The sequence below is a fragment of the Carcharodon carcharias genome, chromosome 16 (genome assembly GCF_017639515.1).
Source record: "Carcharodon carcharias isolate sCarCar2 chromosome 16, sCarCar2.pri, whole genome shotgun sequence".
In the NCBI taxonomy this organism is placed as follows: domain Eukaryota; kingdom Metazoa; phylum Chordata; class Chondrichthyes; order Lamniformes; family Lamnidae; genus Carcharodon; species Carcharodon carcharias.
In genome coordinates, this window is record NC_054482.1 from 43010415 (window position 1) to 43036656 (window position 26242).

General features: G+C 40.9%; 1 protein-coding gene across 1 annotated transcript; it reads left to right on the plus strand.

Annotated features, from left to right (window-relative positions):
- Positions 1 to 1145: 1145 nt before the first annotated feature.
- LOC121288935 (L-selectin-like) lies at positions 1146 to 24621 on the plus strand. Its single transcript, XM_041207803.1, is given in 5 exon segments — positions 1146 to 1297; positions 1299 to 1459; positions 15759 to 15866; positions 18868 to 19053; positions 24551 to 24621. Coding segments are annotated over 5 exon segments (678 nt in total).
- The last annotated feature ends 1621 nt before the right edge of the window (positions 24622 to 26242 follow it).

The window sequence follows — 26242 nt, forward strand, 5'->3', positions numbered from 1 at the left end:
GGCATATCCTCTGCACTGCTCCTCTTTGCCAGTGGATGGCTGCTCCGAGGCTTCATTTTCCAGCTGGGTTTGGGTGTCCTGACTGAAAGTGCACAAAGCAGTAAGGACACAATGATGTCCGCAGGCAGCAGCCAAGTGGCCAGCATCACTGTTGATTGGAAGATCTGGCCTAATGTATTTATTTTAAATGGATTAATGCTTCTGTTAAAAGAGTGAACAGAGGAATTTCACATGAACATGCAAGGGCTGGTTTTTTAATTGTTAGTACTGCATGTGCAGTACTACATGGGATAAAATGACATTGGAAATGGGTCAAAAGACAGGGCAGAACTTGCAAATGGTGTGGAGATGATGAGGAATTGATGCTTTAGTGCTTCCTACCTTATTACACATTGCTGGTTTTCTAAGCTAGCATGTATGTGGGGAAGAGGCTTTGCAGTTGAGTTCTTTGGTAATGTAATGGGTGATGAACTAAGTTTTATTTCACTGCAGCTTGTAGTTGCAGATGGAGTCTGTGCTCCCTAATGATTTAGGAACAACAGTTGAAATTTTCTAACCCAACTGCGTTTTAACACATTAAAGGGCTTATGGGGTAACACTGGCATTAAAATACCATCTGTCTGAAAATCTAGGGTACTGAATCCAGTGTGTTTATTATCTGATTTCAAATTCTGATTTTTAATCTGATTTCAAGCATTTTCATTGATAATTAATACCTATTAGCCATTTTTTTATACTGCCTTTTAAAGTCCGGCAGTGAATCTCCTTTCTTTCTACTGGATTGGAGGTAACTCATGGGCTATAGACTTCTGTCAATTAGAACTTAATGTTTCAACAAGAGAAGGAGGGCTGGCCCAGCCAGCTTTGTCTCTCCCACTTTTGTCATCAGGCTTGGCACTCGACCATTCTTGTTGAGAATTCCAATGCTTAGCCAATGAACATTAGTGAGTACCAGTGGCTGTCTAGACTTGGAGTCAAATTCATAAAGTTCTGCTTGAGCAGGCAACAATCTTGTGGGAACACATAAATTGCAATTTGTTTATGTTACAACAAGTTCAGGCTTTACAGGGAAGTGTATTATCTTCACAGAACTAGCAGTTTGGGAAGGAGTCTACAGCTGGAACTATAGCCATTCAACAACAAATATGGCTTGGCCAGATGCCAGAAACCATTGCCAAAAGTCCTTCACTGACCTCATTGCAATTCAGAACAATGAAGAAAATAATTATCTGAATATGGTGTTACCAAGAAATCCAAATTATTACTGGATTGGAATAAGAAAGATCCATAACGTTTGGAACAAACAAAACACTGACTAAAGAGGCAGAAAACTGGGCTAAAGGTGAGCCAACTCTTGGAGCAGAAGATTGCATAGAAATTTATATAAAGAGAGACAAAGATTCAGGAATGTGGAATAACGATCCCTGTGCAAGAATGAAACGAGCAATATGTTATTTAGGTAAGATCAAAATCTTATGCATTTATCAGAGCTTGGTGATTCCAAGACTGAATTAACTGTGAAAATCAGTGAGAGGTGATGGAATTTCTAATCCATTGTCTCAAAGACAATCCATTTTTCAGCTCTAATCTCCAAGCGACCTCTCTCTCTGACTCAGTTTTATTTATCAATAATGTTAAGGTTAGTGCTCCTCAGAACAATCCTGTTCTCATGAAGCCATAAATATACTGTGCCAGGACCATGTTGAAAACAAGACATATGGCACACAATGTCTTAACTCACTCTTTCTCAAGTTGGGGAATTTCTTTGAACAGGAACTACATAGCTTCACTGCCCATGTGAATCTTCACTAGCTGCAGTTGAGGATCAGGAATAAACCAGGGTAAATAGTGAGAAACTGTTCCCACTCAATACAGCATCAAGACTTTGAGGGCACAGATTCAAAATAATTGGCAAAAGGACTAAAAGTAATGTGAGGAAAAGATTTTTCACCCAGAGGGTGGTTAGAGTCTGGTATGAACTCCCTGAAAGAGTGGTGGAGGCAGGTTTGATCGAGGTATTCAAAAGGGAATTGGATTGCTATCTGAAAAGAAAAAATGTTCAAGGTAATGGAGATAAGGCAAGGGAGTGGGACTAGGCAGAATGCTCTTTCAAAGGGTAGTGCAGGCTTTTTTGTCTGAATGGCCTCCTTCTGTACTGTAAAGATTCCATGATACTTGCGTCACATGCAACATTATCAACAAATAAAGTCAAGGCAGCAAAAGAGATGTTATGGCCCTGATTATTTTATCTGTGTCTTTTTTGTCTGCTTGTCTATAATAAGGTGCAATGCTAGAATCAAAGTCTTGCAATTTCTGCACTTCATGCTTCATTTTTCTCCCTTCTATAATCTACTGGACCATCTAGGTGTGACATGGCTACTACTTGCTGAATTACATCACCTCCTTTAGGTTTTAGTATTATCTACAGATATTGGTCCAAAACCATGTGATTTTACATTCAAATAAGTTTCATAATTTTTAAAGATCAAAACAATAAAATGATAATTCTGTTGCATTCTTTATGTGTCTTTAGATAAACAAAGTTACAGAATTTGCAGTAGTAATAATAGTAAGGCTGTCAGCACTCACTATTACTACTGAATAAAACTGACAGCAACTTCTGGCATCTGCACATGTGTAGTTGGCAGAAATACAGAAGTAGTTGTCAGTTATTTCGTGCTCCTCCACAGGTTACATTGTCGCAGTCTTCACAGAATGAATCATTGCAAATCACTGACTTGTGAACTTAAACTATTTATACATTATTCTCAGTGTAAAATATAATGGAAATGTGAATCCTTGTTAATCAAAAGTAACTAACTTTTGAGCAACCTCTCTAGTCTTGAAAACCTAATTATAAAAGTGTGGAGCCTCATTCCCTCAGAATATTTATAAAAATAAGATTTTTGCTAAAATATATCTTTTTGAAGGTTTTGTTCTGATGTTTACATTTCTCCTTTAAGCCCACTTATATGTCCCAATTTTTGTTTTCTTTTCTGAACAATGATTTAAATGTGATTTATATGAACTGCTTTTTACTTATCTGCTTTGCTATCTTGGAGGATTATTTAATCTGATTGGCAGATGAGCCTGTCTGCTGTATGACCTGATGCTGGAAGCCACAGATCCTCTGAGAATGGTGCTAAATTGATGCTGCAAATTAGGGAATATAGTCCTAGTGTCCACTAAACTGTGTGGGCATCTCTGTCTTGGGTCAGTGCCTACCGATAGCAGAGCCAACCAATTTCTGTCATTAATTTAAATGGATGAAAAATCAATGTAAGCCCCTTATAAGTCAATACCTCTCACTGCCTGATTTTCTTCTGTACACTGTGCCCAAGGGATCCAATATGCTCAAGTGCAGCAGCAGGAAAATTTGTCCCATTATGATCTTTAATTGGCATAATTAGTCATTTCTAGCTGAAGTCTCTGGTTCACTATTCTGTGCTCTCAAGTTTTTTTTAATTCAGTCACAGAATGTGGGCGCTGCTGGCTAGGCTGTGATTTATTGCCCAATTCTAATTGCCCTTGAGAAGATGGTTCTGAGATGCTTTCTTGAACCGCTGCAGTCTATGTGGTATAGGTACAACCACATTGCTGATAGGGAAGGAGTTCCAGTATTTTGACAAGCGACAGTGAAGGAATGGCAATATAGTTCCAAGTCAGGATGGTGTGTGGCTTGGAAGGGAACTTGCAGGTGGTGGCATTCCCATTCGTCTGCTGCCCTTGTCCTTCTAGATGGTAGTGGTCGCGCATTTGGAAGGTGCTGCCGCAGGAGCCTTGGTGAGTTGCTGCAGTGCATCTTGTAGATGGTACACACTGCTGCCATTGGTGTATCAGTGGTGGAGCGAGTGAATATTGAAGGTAGTGGATGGTGTGCTAAACAAGTGGGCTTCGACGGGCTGGATGGTGTTGAGCTTCTTGAGTATTGTTGGAGCTGCACTTATCCAAGCAAGTGAAGAATATTCCATCCTAACTTGTGCCTTGTATATGGTAGACAGACTTTGGGGAGTCAAGAGTTGAGTTATTCTCCACAGAATTCCCAACCTTTGATTGGCTGTTGTAGCCATAGTCTTTATATGGCTGGTCCAGATCAGTTTCGGGTCAATGGTAGCCCCCAGGTTGCTGATATTGGGAGATTCAGTGATTGTCATGCCATTGAATGCCGAAGGGAGATGGTCGTTGCCTGGCACCAGTGTGACACAATGTTACTTGCCACTTATCAGATCAAACCTGAATGTTGTCTACGTCTTGCTGCATATGGGCATGGACTGCTTCAGTACCTGAGGAGTCGCAATGGTGTTGAACATCGTATAATCATCAGTGAACTTATAATTTTATGATGGAGGGGAGGTCTTTGATAAGCACCTGAAGACCTAGGCCTAGGACACTACCCTGAGGAACTTCAGCAGTGACAATCTGGGACTGAGATGATTGACCTCCAACAATTAAAGCCATCTTCCTTTGTGCTAGCTATGCCTCCAACCAATGAAGAGTTTTACCTCTGATTCTCATTGACTCCAGTTTTCATAGGGCTTCTTGATGCCACACTCAGTCAAATGCTGCTTTGATGTCAAGGGCTCTCACCTCACCTCTTGAGTTCATCTCTTTTGCCCATGTTTGGACTAAGACTGTAATGAGATCAGGTTATGAGTGGCCCTGGCAGAACCCAAACTGATTGTCAACGATCGGGTTATTGTTCAGTAAGTGCACTTGATAGCATTGTTGACAACACCTTCCATCACTTTGCTGATTAAAGCTGCTATCATAGGCAGCTTTCCTATTCATTTCACCAGGGAGTTCATGTGATGTGCTGGACATTATGATAGTGAGAGAAGAGATTTATCACAGCAACCAACAGCTCAAACCATGTAATGATAGATTACAGAGCAGGATTCCCACTGAAAACTACACCATTCTACCAATTACAATTTACAACCATGGTGACAGTTCCCCCGCCTGCTATGAGCAACAAATTTTTAAATTTGAAGTTATGATTTCACTTTTCATACTAACATCTTTCTTAAAATATTCCTAAACCTACTGCTCATCATCTATAAAACAGTGCTGCTTGTTCTACAAACTATACCAGAAAGGAGGAAGAGCGGAATTAAAAGAAATAGACATACTAAATGATAAAAGAAACACTGCCAAGACAAAAGTGAGAGGATGATTTCTGGACACGATCTGCAAATTGTTACACTATTCGCGACAGATTTTTCCCACCATTTCCTCTTGCCCACCAGGCCCCCCAACCCCTCCATGACACCAAATCACAACAGGATGCACCCACTCAGCCATTTTGAAAGGTTTTAAAACTTTTATTTTGTTGCCATATAACAAACATTATTTGTCATTCCAATTTTAATATATGCAGGGGGTTTGAATCTGGAATTGTTTGCTTCAGGGCTCACTGGGGATAGTGCGCTGTAATATCAAACCCCACTGTTCCCTGCCCCAATTCTACCTTACTGTTTAATTTAGGTTAACAGAATATGAGCACCAGGTTTGTAAACTTAATAAGTAAATAACTGTTTATTGAGCAAACTGTCATTGCTCCAGTAGCAAAAGAATTAAATATGAACTGCTAATTTATAACACTATAACTTAAACTTTACCCCCTTCTTAAATCCCTACAAACACACATACAAGACACACAAAAACATGGATTTTAAGGATGGGATAAAAGAACTCAACAGCACCAATTCCAGAGTACAGGATTTGATGGGTTGATTTTGATTGATGTCTTCCAAATTCCTTTCAGTTCTTGTTGATGACACGAGGTGGTCTTCCAGCACTTTCAGTATTTAGCTCACTGGCTGAGCAATTGATTTTCAATGTCCCTAATGGTGATTTTCTCTTTTGCCTCTTGACAGGGCTTTTCAGAGAGAGAGAGCAGGTTATAGAGGTACAAGAAGAAAAAGCCATCTAGCTATTAATGTGGAATTACTGGAAACTTCTACACACAGGAGAAAGAAGTTTTAAGTCTTGTTCCTTTCAGGCTAGGAGCTATTCTGCTACTGTTCTTACACAAAACATGGTCACCTGGTCAGGAACCAATTAAAATGCCGTTATCAGGTAGTTCCCTTGGTCCAGGACTCCTTTCTGACACTATCCTGTCTTCCATGACACACTCTGTTCCTGGACTGCAACATTGTATATATCTCTCATCCTGTTCCAGGGACATGCCTTTCAAACTGCAGCCATTGTAATTTTAAATAATGGTTCAACAGAATATAAAAAGGTGTGTTCCTCAGATGTCTCCACCCTTAAAAGAGATGAAACACCATTTCAAATATATGTTTCATCACAAGGTATGTGACACATGGACAACAAAACACGATACTTACTTTCATTCATCCTTCCTCCCCCTTATACAATCTTCAGCATTCCGTGATCACATTATCTTTCCCGGCAATGTGAACAATCTTTACATTGAATAATTGAAACAATCTAAACAGTCTCGCATTTCAAGTTTAAAACTTTTCAATGAACACCAATGGATTGTGGTAGGTGTAGATTAGTGTTTCTTTGTTTATCATGAAGGACATAAACTTCAAAGTGTTGAAGAGACAACAACAATGCTAGAGTTTCTTTTTCTACTGTAGAATTCTTCCTCTGATATTGATTTAGTTTTTTGCAAAAGTACCCCACCTGCCTCCCTATCCCTAATTTATCATCTTGTAATAGGACTGCAGCTGCCCCCAAGTCACAAGCATCAATTGCCATTTTAAAAGGTTTGGTAAAGTCAGGAGCAGCCAACACTTATTCATTTATTAAACTTGCCTTCAGCTTTTCAAAGGCTACTTGGCCTTCTGCTGACCATACCACTTTTTCCTATTTTCCTAACAAATTGGTGAGAGGTAACAGCTATTGTGCTGTCTAATTCTCCCTCTATCTTGCCCTTATTGTCTCTGTCATCCTCCATTACTCTTACCACCTGGCACATTTCTTTGTCTTATCATCTTCTCTGCGATGATGTTGCTTCAGCATGTTTATGTGACATAACCGTTTCTTCTTCCTACCCTCAGGAGTATCTATCAGATAAATCACTTTACTAACTCTCCTAACAATCTTGTAGGGGCCTCTGAATTTCACTTTCAGGGTTTCACCCTGCAAAGGTAATAACATCAATATGTCATCTCCTGCTTGGAACATTCTAGTTGTAGCATGTTTGCCTGCCTGTTCTTTCATTTTGGCTTGGGAAATTTTTAAGTGTTCTTGCGCTACTTTACAAGCTCCTGTGAGTCTTTCTAGAAACATGGACATGTAATCCAACATGGAAGATTCATCTTTCTGCTTTGGGAACTTTTCCTTTATTACTTTTAATGGACCTCTTATTTCATGGCCATAGATCAATTCAAATGGAGTAAATCCATTGGTAGCAAATAGTAAGAAATCTAATCCTTTGTCCCAATTCTTTGGGTAATCATCACAATAGGCCTTAATCATGGTTTTGAGAGTCGATGGTATCTCTCTAAAGCACCCTCTGTTTGTGGGTGAGAGGTGGTAGACTTTACTTGTTTGATACACAAATTGCTGATTATGTCCTGGAAAATTTTAGACATGAAGTTAAAACCTTGATCAGATTTTATTTCAATTGGTAGGCCATCACAAGTGAAAAACTCAGTTAACTTTTCCACTGGCACCTTAGTCGTCCTTAAAAGAATAGCTTCTGGAAATCGGATTGTCATATCCTTGATTGTAAGGATATACTGATTTCCTGTTTTCGTTTTGGGTAATAGTCTTACACAATCTACTGATACCCAACTGAATGGTTCTTCAAAAACTGATTTGGGTATTAAAGGAGCTGGTTTGATTAAATGTTGAGGTTTACCTATTACCTGACATATATGACACATTTTACAAAATTGCACCACGTCCTTATGAAATCTTGGCCAGATAAAATGCCTGTTTATTGATGCTTTGGTTTTCTGTATTCCTACATGTCCTGCCAAAGGGATTTCATGTGCTACTCGTGATATCTCCTTTCGATATTTGGGCAGTATCACTATCTGATGAACAACCATCCATACCTCATTCGCAGGTCTGTGAGTGTGTCTCCACTTCCTGATCAGAGCTCCATTTTTAAGATAATAGCATGCCGGAACTCCTTCTGCCTCAGCTTCAGTGTGAGCTGACTGTGCTAATTTGTTTAACTCTGGAGCTGCTTTCTGAGCCTCAATTAATGAAGACATGCCAAACACGTCCTTTGAATTATCCTCATCCCTAAAGAAAGTTTTGGCTACTCTAACATCTGCTCATGGTATTACTTTGACCTCTGGTGATGGACTTTGTTTAGCCATTGCTCTGGAAAAATACAAGGAACTTGTTATTGTAACTGTTCCATCTCTTTAGCATCTCTCAGATTTTCCATAATTTTGGGTGAAGCTATAAACTTTACTCCTCTGAATCATTCCCCAGGAGTAGATTTCTTAACCACTCCTACAACCACCGATCCAGACAACAAATTGCACTCCAATTGCACTTTGTACAATGGAACCGGGATATATTCTCCACTTACAAAAACAGAAGTACCTGGAAAAACTCAGCAGGTCTGGCAGCATCGGCGGAGATGAAAAGAGTTGACGTTTCGAGTCCTCATGACCCTTCGACAGAACTTGCGTTCGAGTCCAAGAAAGAGTTGAAATATAAGTTGGTTTAAGGTGTGTGTGGGGGGGGCGGAGAGATAGAGAGACAAAGAGGTGGGGGGGGGTGTGGGGGGATGTGGTTGTAGGGACAAACAAGCAGTGATAGAAGCAGATCATCAAAAGATGTCAACGACAATAGTACAATAGAACACATAGGTGTTAAAATTAAAGTTGGTGATATTATCTAAACGAATGTGCTAATTAAGAATGGATGGTAGGGCACTCAAGGTATAGCTCTAGTGGGTTTTTTTTATATATAATGGAAATAGGTGGGAAAAGGAAAATCTTTATAATTTATCGGAAAAAAAAGGGAAGGGGGAAACAGAAAGGGGGTGGGAATGGGGGAGGGAGCTTACGACCTAAAGTTGTTGAATTCAATATTCAGTCCAGAAGGCTGTAAAGTCCCTAGTCGGAAGATGAGGTGTTGTTCCTCCAGTTTGCGTTGGGCTTCACTGGAACAATGCAGCAAGCCAAGGACAGACATGTGGGCAAGAGAGCAGGGTGGAGTGTTGAAATGGCAAGCGACAGGAAGGTTTGGGTCATTCTTGCGGACAGACCGCAGGTGCTCTGCAAAGCGGTCGCCCAGTTTACGTTTGGTCTCTCCAATGTAGAGGAGACCACATTGGGAGCAACGGATGCAGTAGACTAAGTTGGGGGAAATGCAAGTGAAATACTGCTTCACTTGAAAGGAGTGTTTGGGTCCTTGGACGGTGAGGAGAGAGGAAGTGAAGGGGCAGGTATTGCATTTTTTGCGTGGGCATGGGGTGGTGCCATAGGAGGGGGTTGAGGAGTAGGGGGTGATGGAAGAGTGGACCAGGGTGTCCCGGAGGGAGCGATCCCTACGGAATGCCGATAAGGGGGGTGAAGGGAAGATGTGTTTGGTGGTGGCATCATGCTGGAGTTGGCAGAAATGGCGGAGGATGATCCTTTGAATGCGGAGGCTGGTGGGGTGATAAGTGAGGACAAGGGGGACCCTATCATGTTTCTGGGAGGGAGGAGAAGGCGTGAGGGCGGATGCGCGGGAGATGGGCCAGACACGGTTGAGGGCCCTGTCAACGACCGTGGGTGGAAAACCTCGGTTAAGGAAGAAGGAGGACATGTCAGAGGAACTGTTTTTGAATGTAGCATCATCGGAACAGATGCGAAGGAGGCGAAGGAATTGAGAGAATGGGATGGAGTCCTTACAGGAAGCAGGGTGTGAGGAGCTGTAGTCGAGATAGCTGTGGGAGTCGGTGGGTTTGTAATGGATATTGGTGGACAGTCTATCACCAGAGATTGAGACAGAGAGGTCAAGGAAGGGAAGGGAAGTGTCAGAGATGGACCACGTGAAAATGATGGAGGGGTGGAGATTGGAAGCAAAATTAATAAATTTTTCCAAGTCCTGACGAGAGCATGAAACGGCACCGAAGTAATCATCGATGTACCGGAGAAAGAGTTGTGGAAGGGGGCCGGAGTAGGACTGCAACAAGGAATGTTCCACATACCCCATAAAGAGACAGGCATAGCTGGGGCCCATGCGGGTACCCATAGCCCACCTTTTATTTGGAGGAAGTGAGAGGAGTTGAAGGAGAAATTGTTCAGTGTGAGAACAAGTTCAGCCAGACGGAGGAGAGTAGTGGTGGATGGGGATTGTTCGGGCCTCTTTTCGAGGAAGAAGCTAAGGGCCCTCAGACCATCCTGGTGGGGGATGGAGGTGTAGAGGGATTGGACGTCCATGGTGAAGAGTAAGCGGTTGGGGCCAGGGAACTGGAAATTGTTGATGTGACGTAAGGTGTCAGAGGAATCACGGATGTAGGTGGGAAGGGACTGGACAAGGGGAGAGAGAAGGGAGTCAAGATAACGAGAAATGAGTTCTGTGGGGCAGCAGCAAGCTGAGACGATCGGTCTACCCGGGCAGTTCTGTTTGTGGATTTTGGTTAGGAGATAGAAACGGGCCGTCCGAGGTTGGGCGACTATCAGGTTGGAAGCTGTGGGAGGGAGATCCCCAGAGGAGATGAGGTCAGTGACAGTCCTGGAAACAATGGCTCGATGTTCAGTGGTGGGGTCATGGTCCAGGGAGAGGTAGGAGGAAATGTCTGCGAGTTGACGCTCAGCCTCCGCGAGGTAGAGGTCAGTGCACCAGACAACAACAGCACCACCCTTGTCAGCGGGTTTGATGACAATGTCAGGGTTGGACCTGAGAGAATGGAGTGCAGTAAGTTCAGAGAGAGACAGGTTAGAATGGGTGAGAGGAGCAGAGAAATTGAGATGACTAATGTCGCGCCGACAGTTCTCAATGAAAAGATCGAGAGAAGGTAAGAATCCAGAGGGAGGGGTCCAGGTGGAGGGAGAATATTGGAGATGGGTAAAAGGATCCGTTGAACTGGGAGAGGACTCCTGCCCAAAGAAGTGAGCCCGGAGACGAAGACGGCGGAAGAAGAGTTCAGTATCATGCCAAGCCCGAAATTCATTGAGGTGAGGGCGTAAGGGTATGAAACTAAGTCCTTTGCTGAGCACTGAACGTTCAGCATCGGAGAGCGGAAGGTCAGGGGGTATAGTGAATACACGGCTGGGGTTGGGATTGGAAGAAAGGGTGGGGACGGAGGAACAGGCAGGGGTGGGGGTTCCTAGATGGGTGTTGGTGTCGATGAGTTGTTGTAGCTTGCGTTCCTTAGCACTTGAGAGAAAGAGAAACAGTTTCTTGTTGAGGCGTCGGATGAGCCGAAGGATAAAATGAAACTGGGGGCACGCGCAGCTTTGAAAAAGGGTACGGCGGTGCTGCTGGAGGGAGAGTTCGAGTGTGTTCATATGGCGGCGCATGGCACTGAGTGTGGATTTCAGAATGTGACGGGACTCACATTCTTTCTTGGACTCGAACTCAAGTTCTGTCGAAGGGTCATGAGGACTCGAAACGTCAACTCTTTTCATCTCCGCCGATGCTGTCAGACCTGCTGAGTTTTTCCAGGTAATTCTGTTTTTGTTTTGGATTTCCAGCATCCGCAGTTTTTTTGTTTTTAAATTCTCCACTTATCCTGTTTACCAATACTTTAGCTCTCACTGAATTCTCTAGTGGGAAAACCAAGTCCTTTTCCAGCAAAAGAGTTTGAGTAGCTCCTGTGTCCCTTAATATAGTTATGGGTTTAGCTGCAAGTTTTGATGATAAAGGGGTTATCTTTTCTTTTGACAAGAACCCTTTATATATAAAACAAAAACAGAATTACCTGGAAAATCTCAGCAGGTCTGGCACGATCGGCGGAGAAGAAAAGAGTTGACGTTTCGAGTCCTCATGACCCTTCAACAGAACTGAGTGAATATAAGGAGAGGGGTGAAATATAAGCTGGTTTAAGGTGGGGGGGGTGGGGGGTGGGGGGCTGGGTGGTGTGGTTGTAGGGACAAGCAAGCAGTGATAGGAGCAGATAATCAAAAGATGTCACAGACAAAAGAACAAAAGAACACAGGGGTGTTGAAGGTGGTGAAGGTGCTAATTAAGAATGGATGGTAGTGTTCTCTTGTTGTTATCCCTTTATATATATCTCATCTACATTATTCACTTCACCTGCAGTAACAGCAATGGTTACAGCCAGATCCTTATTTGTAGTTAAAGCTACAATCTGGCATTTTCTTTTTAAGTTCCCTTTACGGACTCACTCTTATGAACTCCAATAAGCCCCAAGGGCTTGCCCCGCAATTTCCAGCATCCTGAATGAATGTGTCCCACTTTGTTACAATAGAAACACTTAGACCTTCAAGTTTCATGTTCACCCTCAGTACCTTCCTTCCTGATCTGGGGAGGAGATCTCAAAGTATTCCTAGCTATGCATTCTTTACCCTGGTTACTTGACTTCCTTTCATTCTCCCACTTTCTACCCTTTTCAAATTTATGGGGGTGATGGAAAATAGGTTTGGTTTTATGGATCAACTCAATCGTCAGCCATTACTGCTGCCTGCCTAGCAGTTGCAACCCTTTGGTCTTCAATATAGGTTCTTATTACAGAAGGTAATAAGTTCTACCAAGGGAATGGTCCCTCTGAGAACATCATAGGCAGTTTCAACTCCTAATGCTCGCTTCCACCTGTCAAAACTACTTTGCTTAATCCTTTCAAATTCAATGTAAGTTTGCCCAGGCTGTTTCATCAAATTTTGAAACTTTTGTCTGTATGCTTCAGGGACCAACTCATATGCACTCAAAATGGCCTTTTTCATCACATCATAACCCCTAGAAGCCTCCTCTGACAGTGAAGCATAAATTTCATGTGCTCTACCTGTCAATTTGCTCTGCATGGGCAATGTCCAGTTTTCCTTGGGCCAATTCATCTGTTTAGCTATCTTCTCAAATGAAATAAAGAATGCTTTCAACATCCCTTTCCTCAAATTTTGGATGAGCTTGTACAAATTTAAATATCTTAAAGACTGGTTTGTCTTTTTTAACTGTCAGCATTTTAAGCTGGAATTCTCTCTCTTTTTCTCTTTCCTCCTTTTCTAACTTCGCCATTTCTAATTCCATGTGGAGGTCAAGTTTTCGCATTTCCATTTCTCTTTCCTTTTCTTTTTCTAATTCCTTTCTTGTTTTCTTTCCTTCCTGCCTTTCGGCCTGTTTCCTGTGGAATGCGCTTTCTTTTCCTGCTGCCTCTAGTTCCAATTTTTTTATTTGCAAGTGAATTTAAGCCAATTCAAATGAACCACCCCTTGTAGAACTTGGTCTCTTGGGTATTCCTTCCAATTTCAAATGCTGTGCCATCTCTTCGATTATCTCTGCCTTCCTAGCTTTGGCAGACAATCTTAATTTACTTGCCAATTTGATAACCTGGCTTTTGAGATCCCTTGTAAAACCGTTAGGGATATCTTTTCTCCTCGCAGGAAAGCTTTAGCAGTTTCCAGCACCATCTTATATTTGACATTTCAAACCTGGTGTTTCCTTTTAGTTTTTATGATTTTCTAAATCTACACCCTAATCGTCTTGTCTTTTGTGCCAAAACATCCCGGACCCAAGCCCACAAACTCTGTCATGACTCACTGGAGATAGTGCGCTGTAATATCAAGGCCTCACTATACCCCGAGCTGCGACAAATATGAAAAGTTTGACCAAACGACCAAATTGCCAAAATTCGACTTAACTGTTCAATTTAGGTTAACAGAATATGAGCACTAGGTTTGTATACTTAATAAGTAAATAACTGTTTATTGAATAAGCTGGCATTAACCAGTGGCAAAAGAAAGAAATATGAACTGCTGATTCCTAATGCTACAACTTAAGCTCTACCCCCTTCTTAAATCCCTATACACACGTGTACAAGACACATAAGACACACAAAAACATGGATTTTAAGAGTGGGATAAAACAGTTCAATAGCACTAATTCCAGAGTACAGAATTAAATGGATTGCTTTTGATCGATGTCTTCCAAATTCCTTTCAGTTCTTGTTGATGACACGAGGTGGTCTTCCAGCACTTTCAGTATTTGGCTCACTGGTTGAGCACTTGCCTTTCAATGTCTCTAATGGTGATTTTCTCTTTTGCCTCTTGGCAGGGGTTTTCAGAAAAAGAGCAGGTTATAGGAGTATGAGAAGAAAAAGCCAGCTAGCTATTATACTGGAATTACTGGAATCTTCTAAGGATGGGAGAAAGAGGTTTTAGGTCTTGCTCCTTTCAGGATAGAAGCTATTCTGCTACTGCTCTCACACAAAACCTGGTCAACTGGTCAGGAGCCAATTAGAATGCTGGTGTCAGGCAGCTCCCTTGGTCCGGGACTCATTTCCGGCACCATCCTGTCTTCCATGATACACTGTTCCAGGATTGTAATATTGTATACAACTCTCATCCTGTCCCAGGGGACTTGTCTTTCAAACTGTAGCCAATGTAATTTTAAACCACAGTCCAACAGAAAATAAAAAGATATGTTCTTCACAACAGTCCAACAGGTATAAAAAGATATGCTCCTTACATCAGTCAAGAAAGAATTTAACCATTGCCCCTTGACATTCAATGGCATTACCATCATGCAATCCCCCACCATCAACATCCTGGGGGTTACCATTGACCAGAAACTGAACTGGACTAGCCAGATAAACACTGTGGCTACAAGAACAGGTCAGGGGCTAGGAATCCTGCAGAAAGTAACTCACCTCCTGACTCCCGAAAGCCTGTCCATCATCTATAATGCACTGGTCAGGTGTGTAATGGAATATTCTCCACTGGCCTGGATGAGTGCAGCTCCAACAACACTCATGAAGCTTGACACCATCCAGGACAAAGCAGCCTGCTTGATTGGCAGCCCAGCCATAAACATTCACTCCCCCCACTACCGAAGTACAGTGACAGCAGTGTGTACCATCTACAAGATGCAATACAGGTACTCTCACCAAGGCTCCTTAGACAACATCTTCCAAACCCATGATTGGTACCATCTAGAAGGACAAGGGCAACTGATACATGGGAATACCACCACCTGGAAATCCCATTCCAAGCCAATCACCATCCTGATTTGGAAATATATCACCATTCCTTCACTGTCCATGGGTCAGAATCCAGGAACTCCCTCCCCAACAGCACTGTGGCTGTACTTACAGCACATTGACTGCAGTGATTCAAGAAGGCAGCTCACCACCACCTTCTCATGGGTAGTTAGGGATGGGCAATAAATACTGGCCTAGCCAGCGATGCCCAAATCCCATAAATGAATTTTAAAAATGTTAAGTCAAATTGGGAGCTCACTTCCATTATGTGTTCTATAGTTCATGCTCATGAGTCTCTATTACAGTTTTTTTACAGGATGTCAATTTTTTTACAATGCCAATAAGTCACAAAAACAGAAATAAACCTCTGGAGGTTTAATGTCCTCTGCTGTGAGCATGTTAATTGGTGCACCAGAAAATAACTTGCTGTGCTCTTCCAGAAGCTAATAAAATAAAAGGAGTAAATACTGCATTAAGAGGGAATACAGTGTTTTATATGTGGAAGGAGGAGAAATTAAAAAGACCAGAAGAAATCAAAAACACTTAGAATTATACTGAGTTGCAAGCAAAATTAAATTCTCAATGCTCTACCCATTATTCTTTATATCACATTGCTTATAAGCATATTTTCCTGAACATATACACATTTCTGGTTTGTTGTTACTTTTTTTAATAGCATCATGCAAGTCTACTTCATGCAGTGGAAGTGGAGAATGTGTGGAAACTATTGGAAATTACACCTGTCGGTGCAATGAAGGATTCTATGGGTCAGAGTGTGAATTTGGTAAGAGTCATGTTCTGTGATACCCTGAAACCAAAAGCAAAGGATTAAATAATGGACACACTGTCATTATAAATGACTCAGAGTCACAGAATCACAGAATCACACAGTGCAGAAGAGGCTCTTCGGCCCATTGAGTCTGCACCAACACATGAGAAATACCTGACCTACCTACCTAATCCCATTTACCAGCACTTGGCCCACAGCCTTGAATGTTATGGCATGCCAAGTGCTCATCCAGGTACTTTTAAAGGATGTGAGGCAACCTGCCTCCACCACCCTCCCAGGCAGTGCATGCCAGACCATCTAGGTAAAAAAAGATTTTCCTCACATCCCCCCTAAACCTCCTGCCCCTCACCTTGAACTTGTGTCCCCTCTTGACTCACCCTTCAACTAAGGAGAACAGCTGCTCCCTATCCACCCTGTCCATGCCCCTCATAATCCTGTACACCTCGATCAGATCGCCCCTCAGTCTTCTCTGCTCCAACGAAAACAACCCAAGTGCATCCAATCTCTCTTCATAGTTTAAATGTTTCATCCCAGGCAACATGCTCCTCTGCAACCCCTCCAGTGCAATCACATCCTTCCTATAATCTGGCGACCAGAACTGCACACAGTACTCCAGCTGTGGCCTCACCAAGATTCTATACAACTCCAACATGACCTTCCTACTTTTGTAATCTATGCCTCGATTGATAAAGGCAAGTGTCCCATATGCCTTTTTCACCACTCCACTAACATGCACCTCCGCCTTCAGAGAACAATGGACACACACGCCAAGGTCCCTTTGTTCCTCAGAACTTCCTAGTGTCATGCCGTTCATTGAATACCTCCTTGTCAAATTACTCCTTCCAAAGTGTATCGTCTCACGTTTTTCAGGGTTAAATTCTATCTGCCACTTATCTGCAAATTTGACCATCGTACCTATATCTTCCTGTAGCCCAAGAGACTCAACCTCACTGTTAACGACCCAGCCAATATGTCTGTCATCCTTCAGCTAAATAATTTGAAATTGGTAGAGGTCATTAGAGTCACTGATACTCCCCTCTTACTTGAGGGAAACTAACCGGTCTTCAACTAGTGCCATCCCTGTACTCTGTTCATGAGATGAGGAACTCTTGTCCTACACATTCGTGGGTGAAATGGGCTCCTGCAGATACTTTCATTTGATGCCCCACAAAAGTCAGATTCTGTAGGTAAGCCCATGCATCCTCTGGAATCAGCAAGAATATAATGTGGGATCGAATGTCTTTTGTTCAGGACTTGATTGTGGTCTCTGAATTGGTCACTATGTACCCACATCACTTCAGAAAATGATTAATATAACTCACACAAGACATTTACATAACTGACTAAATAATTCATCCAGAGTCAGTTCTATAATGGAAAGTTAATATCGTGATGACCTTGGACCCTGAAGCAGTACAGTAAGGAAAATTTATAATTTCTTTAAAATGCATGTGGATTCTCTAATTGTTCTTAAGAAGTTTTTAATTGTTTTGAACATAACATAAAGAGATTGAATAAATTGTAAAAGGATCAATTATAATTTTCTTGGAAAAATTAGAAATACTGGTCCATGTGACCTGGTGGTCCTTCACCTGGCAGCAGTGGCAACAAGAAGGAAGCTAAGATACAAAGAAGCCATGTGGCCAGACACAAAGGAGAGCTACAAGCAGGAGAGGGGGAGGGTGAAAGCTATCAACACACAGATGCAGACACAAAGAAAAGACAGACAGACACAGAAAGAGGAAAACAGAACTCGTGTAAGGAGAAGTCAGCAAAGCTCTATGAAAGGGTCAGTTTTCTGTCTGGCAGCAAGAAGAAAAATAGAATTCCAGCAGCTCCTGGGGAAGTGACGTACAATTGAGTTAAAGGCGACTGAATCTTAAAAAGTGGTGCGCATAGCTCAGGCATGTGAAAGAGCTGAGATTTGGTATCAGGGGATCAGATCATAAACCTGGTGTTGTTGGTTGATCTGTTGAAAAGGAACTCTGGAAAGCTATACCATCAAGACTGACGTAATCCGAGTGAGAGAAGGTCCAGAGGAGGGTTATCAGGTTAGTGAATCTTAAAGACAGGGAGCGATGAGGCCATGGGCTGATTAAACACAAGAACAAAAATATTAAATGTCATGTTTTAGCAAACTATTTAGGTCAGCATGACAGTGGCGATGGATGAATAGGATTTGTGGAAGGATGGGATAACGGCAGAAGAATTTTGGGTGAACTGAAGTTAATTAAATGAGAATAGGAGGCTGGCCAGGAAACCACTGGAGTAGCCAAGAGTAAAGGTGATAATATCAATCATCAGGATTTCAGGCTGAAGTGGACAATGTTACAAAGTTGAAAGTAGGCAGTCTTAGTGACAGAGAGCACATGGGATTGGAAGCTTTTAAGTTGTAAATTGTTTGACTTCATCTCAGCTAAAGTTCTGTTACCATCCCATGGCCTGATAATCAATGTTAAATGTTCTTGTCATCTATGTAGATATTGCAATTACCACTTGTTAAGCAGAATAGTCAAAGATGGCTCTGCCCTTTGAAACAACACCAGTACATGAAGAAATATAAAATAATAGTTACAGGACGGATCTCTAATCTGTTACACTCAAGATTAACTTCTCAATGGTATCAACACAAGCAAGTATTTGATCTTACATACCTATTATAATAATTACATAATAACTCATGAATTATTCTGATACTTCCTATCCAGTTCAACAGTGTTCCACTCTCAATATTCCTGACCAAGCGACTATGAACTGCATCCATCCTAATGGAAACTTCAGCTTCGACTCCACATGTGACTTCCAGTGTGCAGCAGGGTTTACACTGCAGGGGTCACAGAGTCTCTGGAGCAATGCGACAGGAATATGGACAGCAAAGTATATCCATTAAAAGAAAGAGAAAATTCTGAAGCAGGTTTTAAAATGTCAACTTAATCAAGTAAATTAGTAACTTTTGCATTTGTTTATATCAAATTTCTTAATGTTTATGCTTCAGTTATAAAATGTGCGAATCTGGAAACTCTTGGAAATGGATTCATGAGCTGCATGCATCCCTTCAGGCCTTTTAGTTACAACTCTTCATGTGACTTTAGCTGTAATAAAGGATTTGAGCTTCGTGGATCAGTCAGATTTCAGTGTGGAGCTTCTGGACGATGGATAGGGCAGAAACCCAACTGTGAAGGTACAAATAGTTAAAGTAACACTGGAAAAGATAAAGATAGGTGGAAGATGTCCAACCTGATTAGCTTAATTTAATGTATGCTTTCTTGAAACATATTCTTCAGTTGTACAGTGTGGAAGCCTGCAGATTCTTGGACAAGAATTGATGAATTGCACACATCCCCTTGGAGAATTCAACATCAACTCGACATGTCACTTTAGCTGCACTGAAGGGTTTAAGCTTTATGGATCTGATACGTTGGAGTGTGCAGCTTCTGGAAATTGGACAGCACAGCCCCCCACCTGTGAAGGTACACACAATACTGGAATATAAGTGAGAACAAAGATCAACTATGATTTTACATTAGTCAGTAATTTATGTCTGTAAATATGCATTGAATTCCAAAATATATGCTTTATTGGTAAGACCCAGAGTCCATTCTATGTATGAAGTTTGAGGTTCAATCAATGAAATGAAGCAATGTGACTTACACTGGACTGAGCTTATGATTCTATTGCAGTTAAAATCATGATCAGTTCAAGACAGGAAACTGGGGTTTAGCCAGTGATTAAGAAAATAGTTGCATCAAGGTCACAGCACATTACGAAGGTCACTGATGAAATTGGTGCTTAACATCTTAGCAAGTCTGTTTCACAAATTATTTAAATGCTACTTAGTGAGTCACACTGGAATTTTGGGATCAGGACCATGGTAATGACATCAAATATTAGTGGAATTGTGACGTCAATTAGTCCATTATGTGGTAGAAACCTACAGTCAATTAATAAGCTCAGTGAAGGAAACATAATAATGATCCCAATGCTTTACCCCACTCTATCTTTAGGGGTCTGAGGTAAAACTGCAGCTTAAAACCTTTTGTAAAATCACAGTGTTAGCAACATTTTATCCAAAGTAAATTGTTGACCCCTTGTTGTCTATCAACATCAGATTAACAGTGGTGTTACTATGCCATCATCTTTTCCTACATTTTTAACTTATTCTCTAGTTTTTAAACTTTGCTGCAGTTCACATTTCAGACTGGATGTGGGAACGATATCTATTTACAGGAGCAAGGACTGGAATATTATTAGCCTTTTTCCTTCTGTCACTTATAGTTTGGGCTATTATTCGTCATCATAGAAAAGGTAAGATCTTATCATAACTTTTATTAATTTGTCAAATATGATTTTCCTTCTTGCTTAGATGGCTGTAGGCTTTAAGTTGCTCTTTCTTGTAAGCATGGACAGGTGAGCTTGCTAATAGGCCTCTGGAAATGCTGCTGTATGGCTCAACCATAGGAGATGAGGGACAGTGGTTTAAAGTTTTTTCTTCCCTTTCTCTTGGTGGTTTAAGTGACATTAGGAAATAAAGGAACCAACAAACAAACTTGGATTCATATGGTGCCAGCACATCATCAGGACATTATGAAATGCTTCACAACCAGTGAACTGAAGTCACTGTTGTTATTTAGACAAAGATAGCAGACCAATTTTCACACCACAAAACAGCAAATGAGATAAATGACTAGTTAATCTGTTTTGATAGCAGTGATGGAAGGATGGAAATTTTCCAAGACACAGAGAATTCTCTTCAAAATTGTGCCATGGGATCTTTGGTGTGACAAGGCATGAGTCTGTCACAAGGAGAAACTGCTAACAAAGACTATAGGGATTTTCTTAGACTTAAGATTTTCCTGGGTCAATGCTATGGTGAGCAAATTTCAGAAAATCAGATTAATAAGAGCATGTGTGCAAAGGAACACGCACAATTTTCCTTCCATTTCAGTTAATAGAAGAAAACTGGAGTGGGTTCCTTTATAGGCATGCACTCGGACATGCCGAAATTTCTAATATTCATTGGTTCAGTCAATCCAGTTTGTCTGAACACAGACCTAGGATAATCTGCCTGAAGTATGATCTCAGAACAAGGAACTGAACATCATTATGTGCTACTCTCGTACATCCAATTGGGTTGCTCAAGAGTAACAATGACAGAGTTCTGGGAGCAAGTGACCTGCTTACAGCTGTGAATGCAGAATGTGGTGCAACACAATAGGGGACTGAAGTGGGGAGGAGAAAAAGGAATTATGTAAGTTTTTTAAAAGCCATGATAACTACATTAACAATCATATTCATTTTCTTTTATAGTAAAACAAGAAAAACCTCCTATTGCAAGGTAATATTCTGCACACATTACATGGATAATTTAAAAATGTGTGCTATTGATAGACACCTTGCCCACTGGCATATCAGAAATTAGGGTGTGCAGTGCCTATGATTTTCTAGCCAGTAATGATAGGAAAAATTTGTGGGTAGTATGTGCAGGAATGTCCCACGTATTCTACTATAGGAAAGACTGTTCTTTTCCCAGCAACAAAACCTAGTGAATTAATCTCTTATAGTTTATGTTTAGAGGATTATAAGGAAACTGGAGAGTGTGAAATTGTATTCGCTTACAAAAGAAAGACTTGCATTTTTATAACAGCTTTCACAATGTCAAGATATCCCAAAGCAGTTTACAGCAAATTAAATAGTAATGAAGTGTTGTCACTATTGTAACGTAGGAAACACAGCAGCCATATAATGCACATCAGGGTCCCACAAACGCCAATCAGATATGTTTTAGTGATGTCAGTTGAGAAATAAATATTGGCCAGGACACTGGGGAGAACCACTCAACTGTTCTTTAAAATGCTATGGGATCTTTTACTCCCACCTTAGAGGGCAGATGGGTTCTCGGTTTAACATTGCATCCAAAAGATGGCACTTTCATCAGTGCAGCACCCCCTCAATACTACACTGCAATATCAGCATAGATTTTATATTCAAGTCTCCGTAGTGGGATTTAGCTTATAGCTTACACCCTTCTGGCTTTGAGGTGAGGGTGCTAACACTGAGTCATGGCTATTAAGATATCAACCAACCTACATTGTGAATACTAGATGGGAAGTTCAGAAGTCTTTGCTTCAATAACTGGAATTGAGGGTGGGACATCATATTCAGGATTCAAAGATCTTTACCTTCTGAAAGCTAGCTTAATTTTATAGGGATTTTCCAAAATCGATGCCAAGTTTTTGTTTGATCTTTTCTTTCATCCTCATCTATTCTTTGACTAATCACTGTAGAAAGTCGCCTGCTTCCACTCCACTTACAGTTCCAAGCTTTTGTCCTAATGTTTCCAATTTGTGCTGCTTGTCTTTCGTACTCCCACAGCTGTCCACCACTTCATTGATTTTTCCTGGGATATCAAAACCATGGAACCTTGTTTCCTTCAATCTCATCCTATGATTAAAAGGACCCAGACTTTGTGTAGTCTTAGCACTTCTTTATTTACCCTATTTCCTTGCCTCCTACTTTCAATCTTGCCAGTGACTTGCAGAATGGGACTTAAGCTTTTCAAAATTAAATCAAATAATTTCATTCAAATTTGCTTTGCGCTTTGGAGAATTATGCATTGCACAATGTCAGGGAAATTCTGGAAAACATGGCTAATTTCAGCTCAGCATAGTGAAGAAACTGCAGAATGAAACATAATCGCTGAGAACAGAAATGTTAAATGATAATTACCTCAGATAAAGAGTTTTGATGCCTTTAATTATATCTTCAGACTATGTAGCTGGCTACTTTAAATAAAACAATGAGTTTATCATTTTTATTTATTCATTCATTCATGGGATATGGATATCATTGGCAAAGCATATCTCTAACTGTCCTCAAGAGGTGGTGGTGACAACTAAGTTGCTTGCTAGGCCATTTCAAGGATAATTAAGGGGAAAACTTGTTGATGTGTGACACAAGTGATACATGGGCCAGACCAAGTGAGGATGGCAGATTCCTTCCCCGAAAGGACATTAGTGAACCAAATGGGTTTTTAGGATAATCCAATAATTTCACATTCACCATTGCTGAAACTAGCCTTTTAATTCCAGATTTATTTAATTAACCAAATTCAAATCCACAAACTGCAATGGTGAGATTTGAACTCAAATTTCCAAATTATTTAGTCCAGGCCTCTGGATTACCAGCTCCGTAGCATAGCCACTATGCCACCTTACCCTTTAACAGAAGGACAGTTTTTAAAATTCACTTACAGGGTGTGGGCATCACTAGCTAGGCCAGTCTATTGCCGGTCCCTAATTGCCCTCAAGGAGGTGGTGGTGAGCTGCCTTCTTGAATTATTGCAGTCCATATAGAACCATAGAAAAGTTACAGCACAGAAGGAGGCCATTTGGCCCATCTTGTCCATGCCAGCCCAAAGACACCCAGGTGCCCTTTCTAATTCCACCTTCCTGCACCCGGCCCATAGCCCTGCAGCTTACAGCACTTTAGATGCAGACCTAGGTACTTTTTAAAAGAGTTTAAAGTTTCTGCCTCTGTCACCAACTTGGGCAGTGAATTCCAGACACCCACTACCCTCTGCGTTAAAAAATTCTTCCTCATGTCCCCCCTACACCTTCTGCCACTTATCTTGAATCCATGTCCCTTGGTTCTAGAACTCTCCATCAAGGGAAACAATTTTATCCTGTCCACCCTATCTATTCCCCTCATAATTTTGTACACCTCAATCACGTCACCTCTCAGTCTTTGGTGTAGGTAGACCCACAGTGCTGTTAGGAAGAGAGTTCCAGAATTTTGTTTTTGTATTTTAAAGCTATAAAAGGAACTTCAAAACTGTTATGCAGTTAGAAATTTTATTCTGGATAATTACACAGCAAGTATGTTGAAGAAATCATTGAAGAATCAGCAAATGTTAAATAAGTATTTGCATAAATGAACTGGAGAATTTCATCCATTCTCCACAGTAAGTGAAATATTATTTCTATTGATAAAACAATGAAAGTAAATAATGAGGCTAACAAGTGACAAAGCTAGCAACACTCAAGCTCGACACCATCTAGGACAAAGCAGCTCACTTGATCATCATCCTATCCACTATTTTAAACATTCATGCCCCCCACCACCAGTATATAAGGCAGTAATGTGTACATTCCACAAGATGCACTGCAGCTAAGGCTCCTTCAACAAAACCTTCCAAACCACAATCTTTAATATCTTAAAGGATCAAGGTGCCAGATGCATGGGAACATCACCCACTTGCAAGTTCCCCTTCAAGTGACACACCATCCTAACTTGGAACTATATCGCCACTCCGTCACAAAATCCTGGAACTCCATCCCTGACAGCACAGCAGGTATACCTACACCACATGGACTGCAGAGGTTCAAGACAGCAGTTACTACTTCCTTCTCAATGGCAATTAGGATTGGGCAATAAATGCCAGCACACATTCTATGAACAAATATTTTAAAAAGTGACATTAGCTAAAGCTTCCAGTGTATATTGTTTAAATTAGATAGAAAACACTAATTCAAGGCTGCAACCTAACTAGTAGAAGTCATATGTTCCTAAATATGATGTTCTGTGAAAGCTCTTCACTTATTGAGCAACATCATGATATTCATTTTACACATACACTCAGCACCAGCAGTTAAAGCTTCAAATATTTTGTTTCCTTACAGAAATGAAGAAAACATGGAAACAACTGCAGTTTAACCATGCAATCGCAACCAGTGCTGAATTGATCACATAGGTAAAATGAAAATTTAGTAACTTCTAACAACATTTCAGTGACTTCTAGGACTGGTGCGATGTGATTTGTGACAAAAGCAACTTTCTAAAGAGAAAGACCCAACTCTGCAGAGATTCTGAGAGGCAACCTGTAGAACTCTATCCCTGATTAACTCTAATAAGGCTGTAGAAATTGTCACGCTGGTACAATGGAGATGTAGAGCGTTGCTCCAGAAGGTTCATTCCTGCTTTCAAATATTGAAAAATTAAAAAATACATATATATAATCTCAGGATGGAGGAAGCAGCTAAGGATTTCTCAATAGTAGTACTGATCCAAAATCCAAAAATTCAAGATTTGTTTTTCTTGTATATTTGGAAAGGAATATTTGCATTTTTAAAAAAATCTTTATTATATGTATCAGCTTTAGATACATGAATCCTTGGCTCCATGTCACATCACAAAGAATATTTCACTCTTTTGAGCCAAATGTGTCAGGTGATGCCAACTCCATATTTCTCAGCTTGGCTCAAATGCATGCTCGTTCTTGAGTCGAGGTTAGTAATACGCCTGAGTTTTAGAACACATTATCTGTGGACACATTCAGCATACCCAGCTATGCAGGTACAGCTTGCTTAATACATTAATCCTTCAAAGACAAATCCAAGTGTAGGTGAATTTCATTGATATTCGATAATCATCATCATCATATTGGATTAAGGACAGAGATAGCAAATGTAACGAACACTGAAAAACTACAATTATACCAGCTCTTCAGGGATCCAGATGAAAAGTCGGCTTTTGTGAATAATGCATTTGAGAGATTACTTAACTAAATGTAATTCTTGGATTCAACTTGGATTCCTGACCCTAGGTTTTTTTTTTAATCCCAATGATGCTGTTAGAGTAGGATATGTTTAACTAACACCAGGATGCTTTAATGGTTTATGCTGGCCAATTTAATTTCATTCCATTGCTCTTTTCTAATATCCCTGCTATTTTTTTCTCTGTTATGTATTTATCCAATTTCCTTTAGAAAGCTACTATTGAGCTCGTTTCCAACTCCATAATTACATATTGTGTAAAAAAGATTTTTCTCCATGTCACCACCAATATCTTTTTGGAGAGCGCAAGCCCTTTAAATTTTTGTGCCACCACACACAAAGGAGCCAACTTGCAAATGGCCTATGGCTTGCAAGCAATTGTGCAGCCAAGATGGAACAGTGGTTCTTTTGCTAATTATACTAAATCTGTGCCCTCTGGTTATTGACCTTTCAGCTATTGGAAAGTTTCTCTTTATTTACTCTATCTAAACTGTTCATGATTTCAAACACCTCTATCGAATTTCCCCTTCACCTTCTCTGCTCTAAGAAGAATAACCTCAGCCTCCCTAGCCTATGTAACTGTAACACCTCATCCCTAGCAAATTTCTTCTGTACTCTCTTCAAAGATTTCACATCCCTCCTAAAATCTGGTGGTCAGAATTGGTCATGATACTCCAGGTTGGGGTTGAATTATTAATGTTTTATAAAGGTTTAGCATAAATTGCTGGCTTTTGAATGCTGGGGCCTGAAATTGGGCTCCACTGCATCACTGCTGCTGGCCCAATGGAAGCCCCAATGGCCCGTGTGGCACTCACTTTA